At 35.6% G+C, this 17958-nt stretch overlaps 2 protein-coding genes across 3 annotated transcripts in view; one reads left to right on the plus strand and one right to left on the minus strand.

Annotated features, from left to right (window-relative positions):
* Positions 1–10370, minus strand: part of nsun2 (NOP2/Sun RNA methyltransferase 2) — a 27189-nt gene extending 16819 nt beyond the window's left edge. Inside the window, exons 1-11 of one of the 2 annotated variants that reach the window (XM_016494008.1) lie at positions 10283–10370; positions 9848–9980; positions 9478–9635; positions 7836–7940; positions 7633–7738; positions 7458–7529; positions 7261–7345; positions 6986–7178; positions 4676–4750; positions 1941–2071; positions 1089–1162 (exon numbers count right to left, since the gene is read on the minus strand). In XM_016494008.1, the coding sequence (XP_016349494.1) occupies positions 1089–1162; positions 1941–2071; positions 4676–4750; positions 6986–7178; positions 7261–7345; positions 7458–7529; positions 7633–7738; positions 7836–7940; positions 9478–9635; positions 9848–9931 (1083 nt within the window). In that variant the 5' untranslated portion in view covers positions 9932–9980; positions 10283–10370. Of the gene's footprint in view, positions 1–1088; positions 1163–1940; positions 2072–4675; positions 4751–6985; positions 7179–7260; positions 7346–7457; positions 7530–7632; positions 7739–7835; positions 7941–9477; positions 9636–9847; positions 9984–10282 lie in introns of those variants that run through there. The other variant, XM_016494007.1, reaches the window with a different exon arrangement.
* Positions 10371–10849: 479 nt separating this feature from the next.
* LOC107694335 (3-oxo-5-alpha-steroid 4-dehydrogenase 1-like) lies at positions 10850–15101 on the plus strand. Its single transcript, XM_016494011.1, is given in 6 exon segments — positions 10850–11066; positions 11069–11208; positions 11270–11393; positions 12599–12700; positions 13766–13916; positions 14515–15101. Coding segments are annotated over 6 exon segments (801 nt in total). The 3' UTR covers positions 14582–15101.
* Positions 15102–17958: the final 2857 nt, after the last annotated feature.

Below are 17958 nucleotides of genomic sequence, written 5' to 3' on the forward strand. Positions count from 1 at the left end.
AGAAAGAAAGACATGAACATCTTGGATGACATGGGGGTGAGGAAACTATGAGGAAACTTTAATTCAGAAGTGAACTAATCCTTTAATTCGCACGTTTCCACCCACGGCGGCGCCATTGTGTTTTCGCAAGCGACAACGGTGTACCAGCTCTAATGCCATGGCTAAAGTTTGAACAAAGCATGCTAACTGTTCTGTCTTTGGCTGCACAGACAAGCACAGAACACTATTTAGAGTCCCAGCCTCAGAGGAGACAACAGAGCAGTGGATTTATTGATTTATTGTTTTTGTAACTTATGTGTGTTTTTAACAAAAGTGTGTGTATTGACAGTTTAAGCGCCATAAGACATGAAAGAGAACATAGTTTAGTGCTCACATACCATGTGACAGCCGTATATCAGAAGTTTAAACTAATATGGCTTTAAAACTCATGATTTCAGCACAATAGAAATGACAATCAAAACCAAACAGATGTTTTTTAGCAGAGTATCTGAGGTACGATCTGTAAAGGCACAGCCCTATTCTGGAAAAGGGGGCGGGGAGCAGCAGCTCATTTGCATTTAAAGAGACATGCAAAAAAACAGCATTATTCTGCTTCCACACAAATTAGGCATTTTCAAATGATATAATAAATGATCTGTGGGTTATTTTGAGCTGAAACGTCATTGACACATTCTGGGGACATTTGAGACTTATATTACATCTTGTAAAAAGAGGCATAATAGGTCTCCTTTAAAGACAAGCCTCCAAGTTGCCAACCACATGTCATGTTCACTCAGCATCACTGTCTGAACTTCACAATATGAAACCAGAGTACAAGATCTGATTACTTTCAGTTTGGTTAGGGAGGCTATCACGAGTGTAGGCATGTTAATTTTAATAATGTTACCAAGATATCTTGGATTATCAAAAGAGCTTTACTGTGGGCGTCGCTCCATTGAGGACTTGTGTTACCTATAGTCTAATGCCCTTTCTGCAGTTAATGACTGCGCTAACGCAAAAGAAATAAACCAGGGCAAACTCAACATTCATAAGCAGAAACAGTACAGAAAGAAATTGATGTCAGAGAGTGGAGGCTAATGCTTCATTACCTTCCAAGACGTAATTCCAGGCATATATTTGAGTCCTGGGAGATCTGCAGAGGCATCTGCTAACTCTAAAGCACCTGAGAAATAAACAAGAGTGAAGAAACCACCACAGGAGAGTGAGATCAGAAAAAGCAGAAGATGAAGGAGAAATGTTAAGAATACATTCAGCTTAATGCTTGAAAATACACTGTTTGATTGAAAAATCGTATTTCCCACAGGTTTTGATCTTTATTTTAAAAGAAAGACAACAAACCAAAGAGTTGAAACTTATATAAGGGTAAATCTCAAGAACAGGGTTATCATTTTCAACTAAAATAATTTTTAAAAAATACTTCAAACAAAATTAATATTAACTAAATGATTAGTTTAACTTGAAGTACTACATTAACTAAAACTAAATAAAATAAATTCATAAAAACTCCATAGCCATTTTTATTCATAATGACAACACCACAACAAAATTACTAAAACTTCAATAGTAAAGTTAAACTCAATTTATAACAGCATGTTAATTATACTAAAATAACACTGCTCAGGAAACTACTCACACATACATATTTATTCATTTTTATATTTGCGGATTTAAAATTATTTTATTGCAGAAAGTATCAAAAAAAAAACATAATGAGGAAAAAAAGAAGGAAACACTTAAAAGCTATATTATGGTAATAAGAACTGGGGTGAAAATGTGCTTAACTATCATGAAAATATTGTGATAAATTCAAATAAGAAAATTTAATAAAAAAGGTCCTAAAATAAAGCTTGATTTTCTTTATGCAAAATATATTTCTCTCTTTGAATGAAACGGGGCAGAAATGTTTTTATGAGCCAGAAGCCAGAGGACAGCAGACATACCTTCACTCTTCTCCAGCAGAGCAGCGATGACGGCTTCATCCTCGATGGGGTTCAGAGAGCAGGTGGAGTACACCATCCTGCCCCCTACTGCCAGCTGCTCCACTCCTCGCACTGCGATCCTGATCTGCAGCCTGACAGACAATCAGAGGAATTGAAAAGACACGCACACTTAAGAGCATAACAAACTGCTCTGTTCTGCAACCACTGCAACCTGAGAACAGACACACACACACAGACCCATGCTGACAGTGCAACCTAAAGAATACAACTCCTCATTAGATGCAACATCTCGTTTCATTAACGAGGTCCAGAAAACACTCCTCCAGCAAACACATCACTGCTAAGTCACTGCCGCTGCCAAAGTGCTTAAGCTCCAGACACGATGATCATCATGTATCAAGACTTTTGGGTTCATCGGGAGAGCATAAAGACACTGGGACACGTTCAAAACGGAGTACTGCTAACTTAACAGTATACTCTGTAGTACAAAACTATGATACATTGTTGGCTTCAATACAATTGTGTACACAAGTAGTATCTAAAAATTTCTTAATTTAACTCATCTAATAAAAGAAATAATCTGCATGTGTGTGTAAAATTTATATTTTTATTCAGCAAGAATGCGTTAAAATTGACAGTAAAGACATTGAAATGTTTCTTGAGCATCAAATCAGCGTATTTGATTTCTGAAGGATCATGTGACACTGAAGACTGGAGTAATAATGCTGAAAATTCAGCTTTGACTTTACAGGAATAAATTACATTAATATCTTTTCAAAGACATACTTACATAATTTATACTTTTTATAAGATATACTTCTACAGATATTACCTCTATTGCATATCTCACTATGGATATAGAAGATCAAGTGGAGCGCATTCCAATATACCACATACCGGTAGAATAGATTTAGGCAAATCCAGGTATTCCACGCGTTCAGAACGCTTGCATACTATTCCAGGGTTTCTGCAGGATTTTTAAGCTCAAATTTAAGACTTTAAGACCTTTTTTTAAGACATGCACAAATAAAATTAATACCATATGAGCGGGGTAGGGCAATGTCTATAGTAACATATTAAACTGTAAAATTACTGTAAATAGCATAATTTACAGTTCATATACAAGTTTTCACAAAAACAAAAAGTTTGATAAAATGATAAATATAAATAAAAAAAATTATAAATTAAATAAATTAGGGGTGTGCGATACTGACAAAAAAAAATATGATCTCGATAATTTTCTGGGATTTTATCGATAACGATAATTATCAAAGTAACCAGCGTTGTTTACGTTCAGCATGCGCGCACTGTCTACTGAACATAAACAATGCTGATTACGTTGATTATGTTCTGGGGTACTCTCCAAAATGGCGGAAGACGGTAACTCGGGGAGAAGAATTGCTGAATAAATTGTGTTATTGTTTTCTTTGCACACAAAAAGTATTCTCGTAGCTTCGTAAAATTACAGCTGAAACCCTGATGTCACATGAACTATTTTACTGACATCCTTGCTACGGTTCTGTGCATTGATTTGTGTTCCGAAGATGAACGAAGGTCTTACGGGTTTGGAACAACATGAGGGTAATTAATGACAGAATTGTCATTTTTAGGTGAACTAACCCTTTAACTTACTAGACTTCATCACCAAATGTATGCGTGCACTCTGTAGGTGCGTTTTGTTTGCTTTTCGCGTTATACTCGACAATATCAAATCGTACATCGTTAAAACAATTATTACGATATTATCGCAGACCATACATATTGCACACCCCTATTCTGTTTAGACTTTTATAATGCATTGTCTTCTTATCGATCCACCAGTTCACATTTAAAGCTCTGCGTGTTTGCAGGGTAAAACATAGGTGGATTTTTGCATTTGTCTGAACTCTGAACAAAACATCAGTTTTATTGAAAATGCACATTCATTCTCTGCCAGCAGGTGGAGCGAACTGTTTCCAGACTTTGAATGTGCAACGCTCATGTTTATTTAATGAAATCATAGCCTTTTGAAGTTTAATCTTCACAATCAGCCATATGGCAATTCTGGTCTTTCCGTCCCCAAATTTAAGACCTCTTGAAATCAAAATTAAGACTTTCTTGTACAATTTAAGACTTTTTAAGGCCTTAAATTTGATAACTAAATTTTGGAGACTTTTTATAAGACTTATATATTTTTTTTTTATAAGCGATAGATAGATATCTATCTATCTATCTATCTATCTATCTATCTATAGGCCTATAGATATTCTGTTTAGACTTTTATAATGCATTGTCTTCTTATCGATCCACCAGTTCACATTTAAAGCTCTGCGTGTTTGCAGGGTAAAACATAGGTGGATTTTTGCATTTGTCTGAACTCTGAACAAAACATCAGTTTTATTGAAAATGCACATTCATTCTCTGCCAGCAGGTGGAGCGAACTGTTTCCAGACTTTGAATGTGCAACGCTCATGTTTATTTAATGAAATCATAGCCTTTTGAAGTTTAATCTTCACAATCAGCCATATGGCAATTCTGGTCTTTCCGTCCCCAAATTTAAGACCTCTTGAAATCAAAATTAAGACTTTCTTGTACAATTTAAGACTTTTTAAAGGCCTTAAATTTGATACAACTACATTTAAGACATTTTAAGATCCCGCGGAAACCCTGTATTCACAGCACACAAAATACACACTGTAAAAACAGTAATAGTACACTATTTTGAACATAGGCCAATTGAACTGGACTAGTCTTACCCGTGGAGATGGAGGCTGTTGCTGGTTGTCCATTTTTTCCACACATCAATGTTTTTCCTCATCGTTCCATCTCCACTGTAGAGAAAAAGGGGCTGATTTTATTGTTTGCGGTTTAATTGCAATGCAATTTCAGATCATTTCATGTTACACTTTATTTTATGGTATCCTTATTACATTTAAAGGCAGTTTAGGTGATTTGGATCAAAAACATTTTTTGTTATGCTGGTTGAAAGTCTCTTCACATCCCGATAGCAATCACTAAGTTAAGTGGTCTAAATGTATTTATATGCATTTATATAATCTGTGGGAGGTGTAGGACCATAAAATGTTCGACCAATCAGATTATTCGGTCCGAACATTACGATAGGCTCTCCTGCCTGCCTGTCAACATATGTATTTGCATACCTCTGTGCACCCTGTTTGTTAGTTACTTGAAAAGTAATCTGATTACGTAACTCGAGTTACTTGTTATAATTAGTGATTCTTCACCAGATTACACAGATTACAGATGGTGGTCTCATCACCACATTTATACCCTTAGGTCATTTTAAACTGGACTGTATTAACTTTTAAGAGTTTCCTGTGGTCTTATGAGATGATATGCTATTTTTTTAATTCAATTACATCAGTATTTCGTTAACAAGGCAGCAAATTTTGAATCAAATAAAAGTGCTAATCAGGAATGAACTCAAAGTTAGGAAACTACAATCCTACTCAGGCAAAAAGGCAAGCCATAATTACATCTTTAAAGTCAACTTCAAATCCTTTCATCGACGGAGAGAAATGTTTAGGCAGCAAAACCAGGCTGACCACACTGTCTGTCTGTCTGTCTGTGTGTGTGTGTGTGTGTGTGTGTGTATAAGATGTTTGGCACCTGATTCTGCTGCAGGCCAAGTATAGACTCCACCAACTATAAACCCTGCTATATGATGTTACACGCGGGGAAGAGATTCACTGCTCAACTGTAAACACAGAGCCCTGGCATGTGTGTGCGCATCTATAATTGTGATCCCTACATACACTGTGGTCAATCACAACTTTATATCTATGTACAAGAAAGCAGCTTATACATCTACAGAATGTTTTTAATAATCCACATTAAATGTACCTAGACTGATCTCTTTGCAGCTTATTTTGGCCTATAACCACTTAGAAGAGACCAGCAGATGACATTTTAAGCAACCAATAATCACAAACCAGATTGTAAGGTTGAAGCTTCTGGGAAGTTTACGGGAAGATCAACAGAATTTGAAGTTTTTTTCCAGAAAGATTTGGCAGGTAGAAAGACACTACAGATGCTAAAACCAATCAAACCCATTTCATGTATACTAAAATCAGTTCCCGGTTTTATTCTTAAAAGTTTGAACCAGACTTATTTTTCTGTATGGCATCTATGGCTCAGACTATCACCTCATACTTTGCCAAAATAATAATTATTTTAAGTTGGGTTGTATATAGTGTAAGGGTGTGGGGGTTTGTGTAGTATAATTTTAGTATTATTTATATAGTATTTTTATATTTTGAATAACCTTTTATTTTTATATTTTCAGTTTTAATTTTATTTTTTGTTTAAGCTTTAGAAAATGTGTTATGTGCTTCTGTCATTTTTATAATTTTTTTATATTTTTAATTTAGCTTTATTTTTTATTTCAGTCATTTAGTAATTTTAGGCTGCAAGATAAATTGTATTTTAATCAGGATCATGATTTCTGCTCGTCTTGATTTAAGCATAATCGTTTGCGATATTTGCCTGCTAGTTATTTATCTTGAAGGTGTTTCACTTTAATTTTCCATTTGCATTATCTTGCATTGGTAACAAGCCTCCACAATCTTTCATGGATCTGGTTGCCAGATGTCAACAGTTTAAATTCCCCAATCAGTGCTTTTCTCATGAATGAACATCTTCTGCTCTGTGGTCTACTTAAACTTCCCAACCTGGCAACCACACACGCACTCTCTCCCTATACTAAAGTGCTGATGAGCTGAAAACACTGGCAAACATTAAAGTTTAGCGTTCTCCATTCTGCTCAAATAAAAGTGTAATACAGCCAGTCTGTTTCCTTTCGGTCTGTTGTTTGCCGAGACTAAATCTGCTAGCAAACCATGCAAGTTGTCGTTCTCTTGATTTGTACCGATTTGAGCAAAATGATCCTGATTAACAGTGCAACCATCATCATGCAGCCCTAATTACGCATTCTATTTCAGATACTTGGCAAGGCGACATTTCTAATTTTATATTTTGATTGAAAAACTAGTGCTTTTTCATGGAGGTCAATAAAACCAACTCTGGGTCCAAGCAGAGACCCTCACCTGCAGGGTACATCACACAGGATCCGGTCATAAAACAGGACGTCCTTCTTCCCGTCCTGATCTATGTGCAGACGTGGAATGCTAGAGGCGTCATGGTTGACCACCATAATACACGGACTGTTCAATCTCTTGGCCTGGTGGACCAGCAGGTAACAGCGCTTGTTATCCACATCATTGGCAATTACAAAACCCTCTGAAGACACAGAAGAGATGGAGGATAACTATGAGATATGATCATCTTAAATGAAAAGCCATACTAATGAGTAACTGTTTACCAGGGAAAGGCACGTCCATGTCAGAGTGAAGCATCTCGATTAGTTGAGCAGTCTTCGATCCTGGAGCTGCACACATGTCCAGAATCTAGTCAGACAAGCCAGAAAGATGATGGAGATGAGACCTCACAATTATAAAGATTCCCCAAGTGCGGAAAACACACAACACAGAAAAACATTCAGCTGTTGAGATGATGTACCTTATGTTGAGGCTCAATTTTCAGTAGAAGAGGAGGAATCATACTGACTGCTTCCTGTCTGCTAATATTCCCCTGATTGAGGAAATTGGATTAAAAGAATGGCTGGTCAAAAATTATATTTGCATTTATTAAAAAAACAAAGAGGTTCCACAGGCATTTACTGATTTTTATTTACCGATTCCGTTTCGCTGACCAAGAACTGGTGGAATTTCTCCAGGAGTGGAGATTTGCGCAGAATCTTTCTGCTCAGGTTAGTGTGCCATGCCAGTTCATCAGGATACCTATAACAGCATGTACAATGTTTTACAGATTTCCAAGGACATTCAAAACTAATTTAAAAGAAAGACACATAAGCAAATAACTTTGTATTCATCTTACCAACTTAAGGGCTGAGGAGCCTCGATCTTCTGCCCATCCACCTCAAGATCTTGAACCTCTTTGAAGTATTTCTCTTTAAGAGTATGAAGGATTTCTTTGGCATGACTGATTACAGGGGTTGAAAAAGGGACAAATAACTGTAAAATTGTTGTATACACTTTATATTTCCAACTTCTATTGTGTTACTACCTGAAATAAAGTGCTGTTTTTTATTATATATATTTTCTCTTTTTTTGTTACTGTTATTCATACGTAAAAGAGATGTGACTACAACATTGTTGTATTACACTCATATTTTGTTACATCTCAATAAACAGATTGTTCAAAAAAAAAAGTACAATTGTTAGTGCTGTCAAACAATTAATCGCATCCAAAATAAAAGTTTTGTTTACATAATGTGTGTACTGTGTATATTTATAATGTATATATAAATACAAACACATGCATGCATATATTTAAGAAAAATATGTTGTTTATATATTAAATATATTTATATTTTTAAACAAAATATATATTAACAAAAACTTATTTTGGATGCGATTAAACATTTGACAGAATTGTAGGGGCGTAACAATATATACTGTCATCGCAATACAAAAATGCAGCAATATGTATTGTGGACCAAAAATATGTACTGTGTGTATGCTCCATCTAAAATGAAAGTTAAAGTGTAAACTTAGCATCAAATATGGTAAACCCAGAAAGTCAGACATTTGAGCTTCCATGTTTATTAATTATTATTAATAAACTTTCAAACTTTTTAAACCTATGTAGTCAGGTACAGAGTGCATGTGTATCTAAAATAATTCTGTTTTTAGCTAAGCAGAACAATGAATATTTCTATTCTGGTGTCATCATCGCACTCTGCATGAGAGAGAAGGATCAAGCCCAATCTTATATAATAAAGTCCAGCCCTGATATAATAGCAAATTTAGCATTTTAATGAACAGTACTTTCTTTTAACTGGTTATCATATGTGCAGTGTTATTTAATATTGTTTATACTCCATTACAGTATAGATTAATATTTAAAATTAAATCAGGTTCAATTTCAGTAACTTTAATGTGCCTTTGTCATTTTTTAAATATTTCTAAGTAGCTTTAACTTATTTTTATTCGAGTTTTAGTCATTTTAGTACTTCAACTTATTTTATTGCAGTCTCTTGCCAAAACAACATTGCACTTTTTTTCCATCTAATATTTAGCTAACAAAATTAGAGCATTTTCATGGAGGTCGATAAAAACAACTTAAGTTGCATCTCTGGATCATATAAATGAACGGTACTTTTGTCATGTCTTATAAGTAATAATTTAAACAAAGCTTTAAAAAAAAAAATGTAAGTATATTATGATATGATACGATACGATACGATACTGATATATCAAACAGAATCGTGACAGGAGTATATTGTCACTTATGAAATTACAATGTCCTCTCAACTATCCATGAAAGTTGTCAAGCAATATGGCTTGAAAGCAGCACAGCTGACGGTCAGTGGTAAATGATACGATTCTGAGAGCAGTAAATAGAATTTAACTAGTATGTTTCAACCATTTAAGTCCTAATTCAAACGGTGTGGCAGTCAAATCAATCAGTTTGTCATTCAATTACAACTTTGGACCTGCAGAAAACATCAGGTCACCTCTTGTATCCAGTGATGCGTATTGTAGCTGGCAGTGGCTCCCTCATGGTCTCCATGAACTCCTCAAACTCTCCCTCGGGAACAATCTTCAGCTCCGTGTAGTAATGCTCAAAGAGTTTGTTTTCCTTGATGATCTCAGAGTATCCAGCTCCCCAGCCCTGCCAAAAGATCCCATGTGAGGGACTATTCCCACCTACCTGCATGCCATTTACCATGAGATTACATTGAAACTGTTTTATATTATACAGTCACAATGATATAACTATATAATGAGTGTAATCACCGTGCAACATAAAATATATTCAGAAATGCATCTGCAGTGTTGGCACTGGGCAGCAAAGTAAGAAGCTAGAGCAGTTAGCAAACTCACAGCATCATCTCTGTTTCTTTTCCCCTCTGGTTTTCCATCTCTGTCCTGCTGAGCTCTTTGTCTGTTTCTGTTTTTCCTGCCCATGTTGGACACGCATATAACTCTGGATATAAACCTGCGAGGCGCTTTGGCTGAACTACTTCTTCTTCTTCTTCTGGTGTTTTATGGCGGTTTGGCAAACCAGCGAAAGAGGTGCATTACCGCCACCTACTGATCTGGAGTGTGGAGTGTGCATAAATTTGGAAGAAAGAAATACAGAAGGGAAAGATCTACTATACTCCATTCATTATTTCCATTCCCGCCTTCATCCGCGTCAAACACTTCATCCTCCATTTCCGGATCACTTCCGGAATCTACGCCACTTCCTACCATGCACTCAGGTCACAGATCAGCTGTTGCCAAACCGCCCTAACCTCCCTTTGGCTGAACTGCGCTTCTCAGCTCCTTCTGTACTCACGTGTTCGTGACGCAATCTAAACAAGCGCACATTCGACTGAAAGACCCCTTCCTTGGTGCCCGCCTTATTGCCTGACTTTTATGCAGAAGCTTTTCTTTTTCTACCTTTAAACCTTTAATCCTAATTAATTCACGGTCAGAAGAATAAAACACGACTTACCATGGTACAACTATAAAAATAACGCAAATCAAAATATGCGTTTTCACCGTGGATGTTGTTCTGCATGTCAATATTTCATTCTGCATTTGACTAAGTTTTTGAAAAAATATCAAATTAGGAAAGCAACAGTAAAAGATCAATAAACAATAAAATATACATCTCTTTTATAGTTACTAATAGGAGCCGCTTATGCAGCACTAGCTTTTAAAAACTTGCATATATTAAGGCGTGTTTTGTACATGCCCCGCCCACCATCTTTCTTGATTGGCGAAAGCCATGTTGTGATGGGCGGGTCTTCCAGGTTTCTCCGCGGCGCCTGTTTGTTTTGTGTACGAGTTACAAAACATTACCTGAACCTTTCTTCTACTTAAGTCGTATTAGCAATTATGGACGCTATTCTGAAGACATTATTCTCCTCGGAGGAGCAAGAAGTGTACGCTTTGGATTGTTTATCGTACTTGATTATGGTTATGGCATTCATAACTTTTGTGACTTTACTCTTTGAGCACGTGCCCTATGGCAGATATGCATCCAGCAGGTATGGATTCCCTGTGAATGTTCAGTTCGCCTGGTTTGTTCAGTAGCTGCCGGCTCTTCTGGTGCCTTGAGTTTGGTGCTATGGAGTCTATGTGCAAAGATAATGCACCGGCCCAACCAGCTACTTCTGCTCATGTTCATTTTCCATTATTTGCAAAGGTATGATTTTTCCTTGTTATACAACATAAAAAATGAAAAAAAAAAAAAAATCTATGTGGGTGTGTGTGGGTGTGTGTATATATATTTATAATTTTTTTTTTTTTTTTTTCTTCATTACAATTTTTGTCCTGGCCTTTGTCTTCTGCATTTATAATGGGTACCTGCAGGCAAGATACCTGAGTCACTATGCAGATTACCCACCTGGTTGGGTTACACATCCCTATTTCATCACAGGTAGGTGCTAGTGAGTAAATATTCAGTGTATAAGTATCATTTCCATCATTTCTGCTTCTGCTTGGCCTAATGGTTAGAGAGTCGGACTCGCAGGGATTGTAGGTGGGGGGAGTGAATGTACAGCGCTCTCTCCCACCTTCAATACCACGACTGAGGTACCCTTGAGCAAGGCACCGAACCCCCAACTGCTCCCCGGGCGCCGCAGCAAAAATGGCTGCCCACTGCTCCGGGTGTGTGTTCACTGCTGTGTGTGTGCACTTTGGATGGGTTAAATGCAGAGCACTAATTCCAAGTATGGGTCACCATACTTGGCCACATGTCACGTCACTTTCACACTTTTGTCACGTCACTTATCTTCTTATATATAAGATAGAATATAGTGTTGTTTCTAATACTTTTAAGAGCTGATGCTGGAATTCATCCCTCACCACCAGGGCACCATCAGCACATGACAGAACACAATGCATTCACTCTACTGGTCAAGGAAGAGACATAAATAGTTACTTGTCAGGGTTCTTGTGATTCTCACATTCCAGATCATTTCTCTAGACCTTACAGTAGGTCACCTGACTGGTTACTGTAGCATTGACCACTGCAGGGTATAGATATTGGTAATCTCTCTGAACTCTGGCTGACCTGTCATGGTTGACCGAACATTCGCTGCCATTCCCAGAATTCCTGATGTATTCCCTAGAGGCCTTTGTAGCAATCATTTTGTTACAGTATACATTGTATACTATGTTTTATTTTTAAATAAATAAATACTTTTAATTCAGCAAAGACACATTATGACAGTTAAAACATTTATGATGTTACAAAAGATTTGTATTTCAAATAAATGCTGTTCTTTTGAAGTTTGTATTAATCAAAAAATCCTTTAAAAAAATGTATCATGGCTTTCAAAAAATATGAAGCAGCACAACTGTTTTCAATGCTGATAATAATAAGAAATGTTCTTGAGCAGCAAATCAGCATATTAGAATGATATCTGAAGGATCATGTGACACTGAAGACTGGAGTAATGATGCTGAAAATTCAGCTTTGCATCACAGGAATAAATTACATTTTAAAATATATTCAAATCGAGTTATTTTACATTTTAAAAAATTCGAATATTTTACAATATGACTTTTTTTTACTGTATTTTGCCTTGGTGAGCATATGATATTTTTTTTTCATATTGTAAATGTATTATGTTTTTTCAGGGTCTTGTATGTGGTTCCTGGGATGCATCATTAATATTCACTCTGACTATATTCTCAGGTACCTCCGTAAGCCTGGAGAGACAGGCTATAAGATACCTAGAGGTAAGACAGCGATTATCAGACTGACAGCACCATTTATGATTTGGAAATGTGTTAGAGTGGGAAATGTGGCCTAAAATCGTGCACTGAAATGGACTAAAATGTTAGTGCACAGCGTCTTTACCATGTTTCACATAAAACGATCACAAAATTTGAGTAACAGCATCATGCAGTTTTACATTTTACAAACAGGCTTTTGATTTGACCACAATATATGAATATTCTAAATTTAAAAATGATCATAAAATTTGGTGCCAATATACATACATATTCAAGAATATTCAGAACAGAACACAAATCATTTGAACCACAGCACACACCGCTCAGATAGGTGGTCAGTACTAAGGCGTCCTCTTCAGTGCTGGTTTGAGTGTTAATGCAATGCAAAAAAAATCTGTTTCCCTTTGAATCTGGCTTTGCCTCTGAAAGAAAATAAAAATAGATGCCCTTTTTGTTCGTGACTCATTGCCTTAGCGACTTGTCAGGACCACCCTGCTCCAGAGATCCTAATAGTTTGTGACATTCATTCTATCTCTTTTCCCATACAGTCAGTGTCCATGCAGGATGCAAATGCAATCATCTTTTACTTCACTTACTTTTTTCTTTATTTTTTAAGGACAAGTGTTTCAAAGCTGCCATCACAACTTTACAGGGTATTATCAAAAAAATTACAAAATAAATTAAATTAAAAAAAAAAAAATCACAATATGCATAATATACTGTATGTGAGTCGGTAAGCCTTCAACAAAAATTAATGAAGTCTGCTTGCATTGTTTAGCCAAAACAAATGGATTTAAAATGAATCCAATATGTCAAAGTTGTTTAAATCCAAAGGCTCGTTCTTTTATTTGATGTATAAGTGATGACTGACATGATGAATCAGACATGCTTTTTCCTGACATATAAAAAAAGACAACGTGCTGGTCAGATGGTTTCACACTTAATAAGACTCATGTGATGCGATTTCTCTGCTTTGAAACAGGATTGAAATAGTTTTTTATTGTTTAGGAAACAGATCGTTTGTGTGATGTCTTCCGATCAAATGTCTCTACTATTTTCTGTTTGTAGGGGGCATGTATGAGTATGTATCAGGAGCAAACTTCTTTGGGGAGATTGTGGAGTGGACTGGATTTGCTCTGGCTGGTCACTCGGTCCATAGTGCAGCTTTTGCTCTCTTCACTCTCATTGTGCTGTCCAGCAGAGGAATGGCCCACCACAAGTAAGACATTACCGTATGAAACAATGCATTCTTGCCCAAGGTGATTGCAATTATCAAAAAAAAAACGTTTGTATGCTTTCAATTCTCATGTCTGAGTCATAATTAATTCAAGAATCACATTAAATAATAATTATAACATAAATAAGTGAAAACAAATATGAAGCCTATTAGGACTATTTGCATTGTGACATTTACATTTTCCCCACAAATATTTCTGTTTTTTAATGATTTTTTTAAAAATACAAATTATATAGACAAAAAGCAAAAACCAAAATGACAAAAACACAACAAAATTACTGAAACATTGACTAAAGTCAAAATGAATACAAAATAAAAACTAATGCAAAATATTAATATATACTATAATATCTCGGAGAAACTAAAATAACACTGATTTCAACAACTATATAAATATTAAACCACTTTTTATTGAATTAAAAGAAAGCATTACTATTTTCTTTTGAATTATTTCTCTCTTTTTTTTAGAGTGAAATGTGATTTCGACATGTTCTAGACAGATTCACCCATACACGTTTTTTGTTGTATGATGACATCAGTATCCGGGATTGTTTTGTAATGTGTTATTTCATTTTTACAGGTGGTATCTCACAAAATTTGAAGACTATCCTAAATCAAGGAAAGCTTTAATACCGTTTGTGCTCTGATCCTGTGGTAAGCCCATATGCCACACTTCCACAGAAACAATATTATCATCTTTTGCCCATTATAATTGCACAACAAATATTTTATTAATGCTTCATATTTTACGGTTTTCAAGGGAAGTGCTATCATAATGTACAGAGACTGGCGCATCGAGCATTACACAATAACAATAACTCAATTCTACAAGACAAATAATTTATTTATATTATATAGCAGCACGCACATTTATGAAGTGCAAAAACAGCATTACTATAAGAGATCATACAGTGTCTGAGATGAGATGAGATACACAAGGCAGGCAGCTGCTGCCATAATCCAGACGTTCCCTATTAACCACCTCTTCTTCAAGACAGTAACAAAATATGGACTTTCTGATCGTGATGGATACAAGGCTGTCCAAGCTCAGAAAACGTGAGGAAACGAATGATTTATCTGCTGAAGAGAGAGAACTTTTAACCATGTACTGCAAGTGTGACAATAGCAGAACCATTAATCATGTTATACACACATCTGTTCTAAAATATTCAGCCCTTCGTGGGGAATTTGCCATTGTGGCAGTTTGGACTGAACATTTCTGAAACTTCCTGTTTAATGAAAAGCTATGCTGTACATGTGTGTTAAAATTAAGTCTCTTTATATGTTATGGAAATAGATTTCAATTTAAAAATTGTATTATGATTATTGATTAATGTGCCAATCTTTAACCCCCAAAAGTGGACTGTTTAGAAGGTTTAAGAAATTAAATTGGATGAATTTCAACAGGGGCATAACAGTGAATGGATTTATTATTGGATGTCATCATTTGTCATTACCATAAAGCCTCCAGTCGATTCCATCTTAACAAACTAAACACACCTTCTGCCAAACACTTTTCCCCCTGACGTTTACCAAGAACTTTCAGTCAACAGATGGCAGGGTCAGTACATGAAGCTGTCAAAATGAAGTATTAAGATCAATAACCAGAAGTATCCCAAGAGCGAGTGCTGCTCTCAAAGAAAAAGAAACGCATGCCATGCCTTAAAAGGACAGATATAGTTATTTTTATGAAACATTTTTGTTTTGCTTTTATACTTCATTGTAAGATACATACTAATTGTAGAAATCATGCAAATCATGGTAGTATTACCATAATATCTTTTCTACATTGAATGTACAACAGCATTATGTCACAACTTCAACTCAATCCAAATAGCTACAGCTGTTTTTGTTTATAAGTTATGCTTGCAACATCTTCATTTACCATCGCTGACATGTTTTGACATGCTCTCATAATACCTTCAGGTGTAATGTATGAAGTATGGCGAGAGTTGTGTGTTGTATGTCAGTGCTGTCTGCAGTGAAAGTGGTTGTGTACATTTACGCTGGAATGTGGAAGGTTATATAAATTGCTTAGAAACATCCGGTTGTCTGTAGTGTAATACTGTGAAGTGATTTATACAGTTGTGAAAGTATTTTATCCATCTTTTTTAATAGTTAAGCTCTTGTTTTGTTTTGTTTTGTTTTATAATATGCCTCAGATATACACTGTAGGCCAAAAGTTTGGAATAATTAAGATTTTTTTATGTTCTTGAAAAAAGTATTTTATGTCTTGGTGACACTTTTTTCCAAGTCACCAGTGTACTTCAGCTTTCATTTATTGACATTAAAGTTAAAAAAATCCTTCTAGTTGATTCCCCTCAGATGTTCGTGGTCAATCTGGAGCTGTTGGAGGTGTCACGTCAGGCAGTGAGCAATCTTGTCTGACCGTTCTTTGGAGAAATAACCCCAGCCTCAAGCAAAGCAATGATGAAATCCCCCTGCAAACCACATTGCATGCATACATAACCTTTTGCAACACCGAGCAACCCCCTCACAAGGGCTTTAGGCTCTGAGTGATGTAGAAGCATGCAAAAGACTGGACACAAAAAAAATGTAACACTCAAGACTAGCAGCATTGACAATCCGCTGTATGAATGAACCATCTCTGCATGTAGTGTGACAGCAATGCACACAGAACGAGATGTGTGTTCTGACCGTGCCAGGCTTCCGCCACATTACACATGCTGCACGTGAGCTGAAGGCAAAGCACTCGTTGCGTACGTGGGAGGAGCTTTCTTCTTCATCGTGTCAGATTATGATTTATTATCATCAACAGAGAATGCATGTTCTTTCCTCGAAAGCAGGATGGCAATGTAACCATAGGGTTCCCTTATTTTCATGAGATTTGCTACTTGCTGATTTGGTTTTTTGGATTAAGATTTTTGTCATTGTTTGCCATAAATAAATTGATTTCGAATTGGAGCATGAATTTGTTTTACTTCCTTGAAATTACTGCACATTTTTCACAGTACAATCAGCATTGCTTCCAGTTTCATATAGCTTCTTTAAGCATTAAAATGTTGATTTGTAGCTTCTTTTGGCACACCACTAAAGCAGCGGGTTGTATAATTGGTAATGGAAAAATATGGAGCTATTTTCTCCAATGTTTCCCCTTCAATAATTGTCAGCAGATACTGTTTGATTGTCTAAAACATTCTGCATCCGTGTAGCATCAAGAAAACAACTTAGTTACATATGTAACTTTTTTCATACACACTTTTCTTTTTAAAAAAAATAATGTATTTGAAATGGAGATTAATCATAATGATTATTTTAATTATTTTGATTTTATTTATTTATTTATTTATTAAAGAAAGAATTTATTAAAAATTAAAAATTCTATGATTTATTAAGAATTTAATAAAGAAATTCAGCAGAAGTACAAAAATAGGATTTGTAGGGAGACCTTCAATTACTCACTTATAGTAGGTGACCTTGGGGTAACAGAGGTTAAGAATCACAAAAGCATTTTTTTTTTTTACTGAAATAAATGCTTTAAATATTTTAGATGCCAAATTATTATTTGCATTTTTCACAATATTTAACTAAGCATATTTTATAATATAATTATATATTTTAATGCATATGTAAGGGTGTGTGTATGTATATGTGTGTGTGTATACAGTATATTGTTTTTTTGTATTGTATGTATGTGCGTGTGTATATAATATATATATATATATATATATATATATATATATATATAAGCACTTAAACTCTATATGGAATGTCATGTGGTTACTTGCAATATTTATAAGCTGTGCCAACAGTACCTGTTCCTTGTTTGTTTGTTGTGGTTTAGGCCTATTTTGTGTTGGTGTCTTAAAAATCTAACTGTTAATATAAAATGGAAGATTCATAAACAGCTTGAATACTCGATTTCTACACATGGGCGGGAATTAAACACCCCTTTCTGCTGACTGGTCAGCCGAAGATCAAACCGTGCCATCATCTGGGGCACGTTCAAGCTCAAACCGGTGTGCACCGTTTTGCTACGGTTTCCGGTTTGAACGACATGTTT

The sequence above is a fragment of the Sinocyclocheilus anshuiensis genome, unplaced genomic scaffold (assembly GCF_001515605.1).
Source record: "Sinocyclocheilus anshuiensis isolate Anshui unplaced genomic scaffold, SAMN03320099.WGS_v1.1 scaffold1240, whole genome shotgun sequence".
Classification (NCBI taxonomy): domain Eukaryota; kingdom Metazoa; phylum Chordata; class Actinopteri; order Cypriniformes; family Cyprinidae; genus Sinocyclocheilus; species Sinocyclocheilus anshuiensis.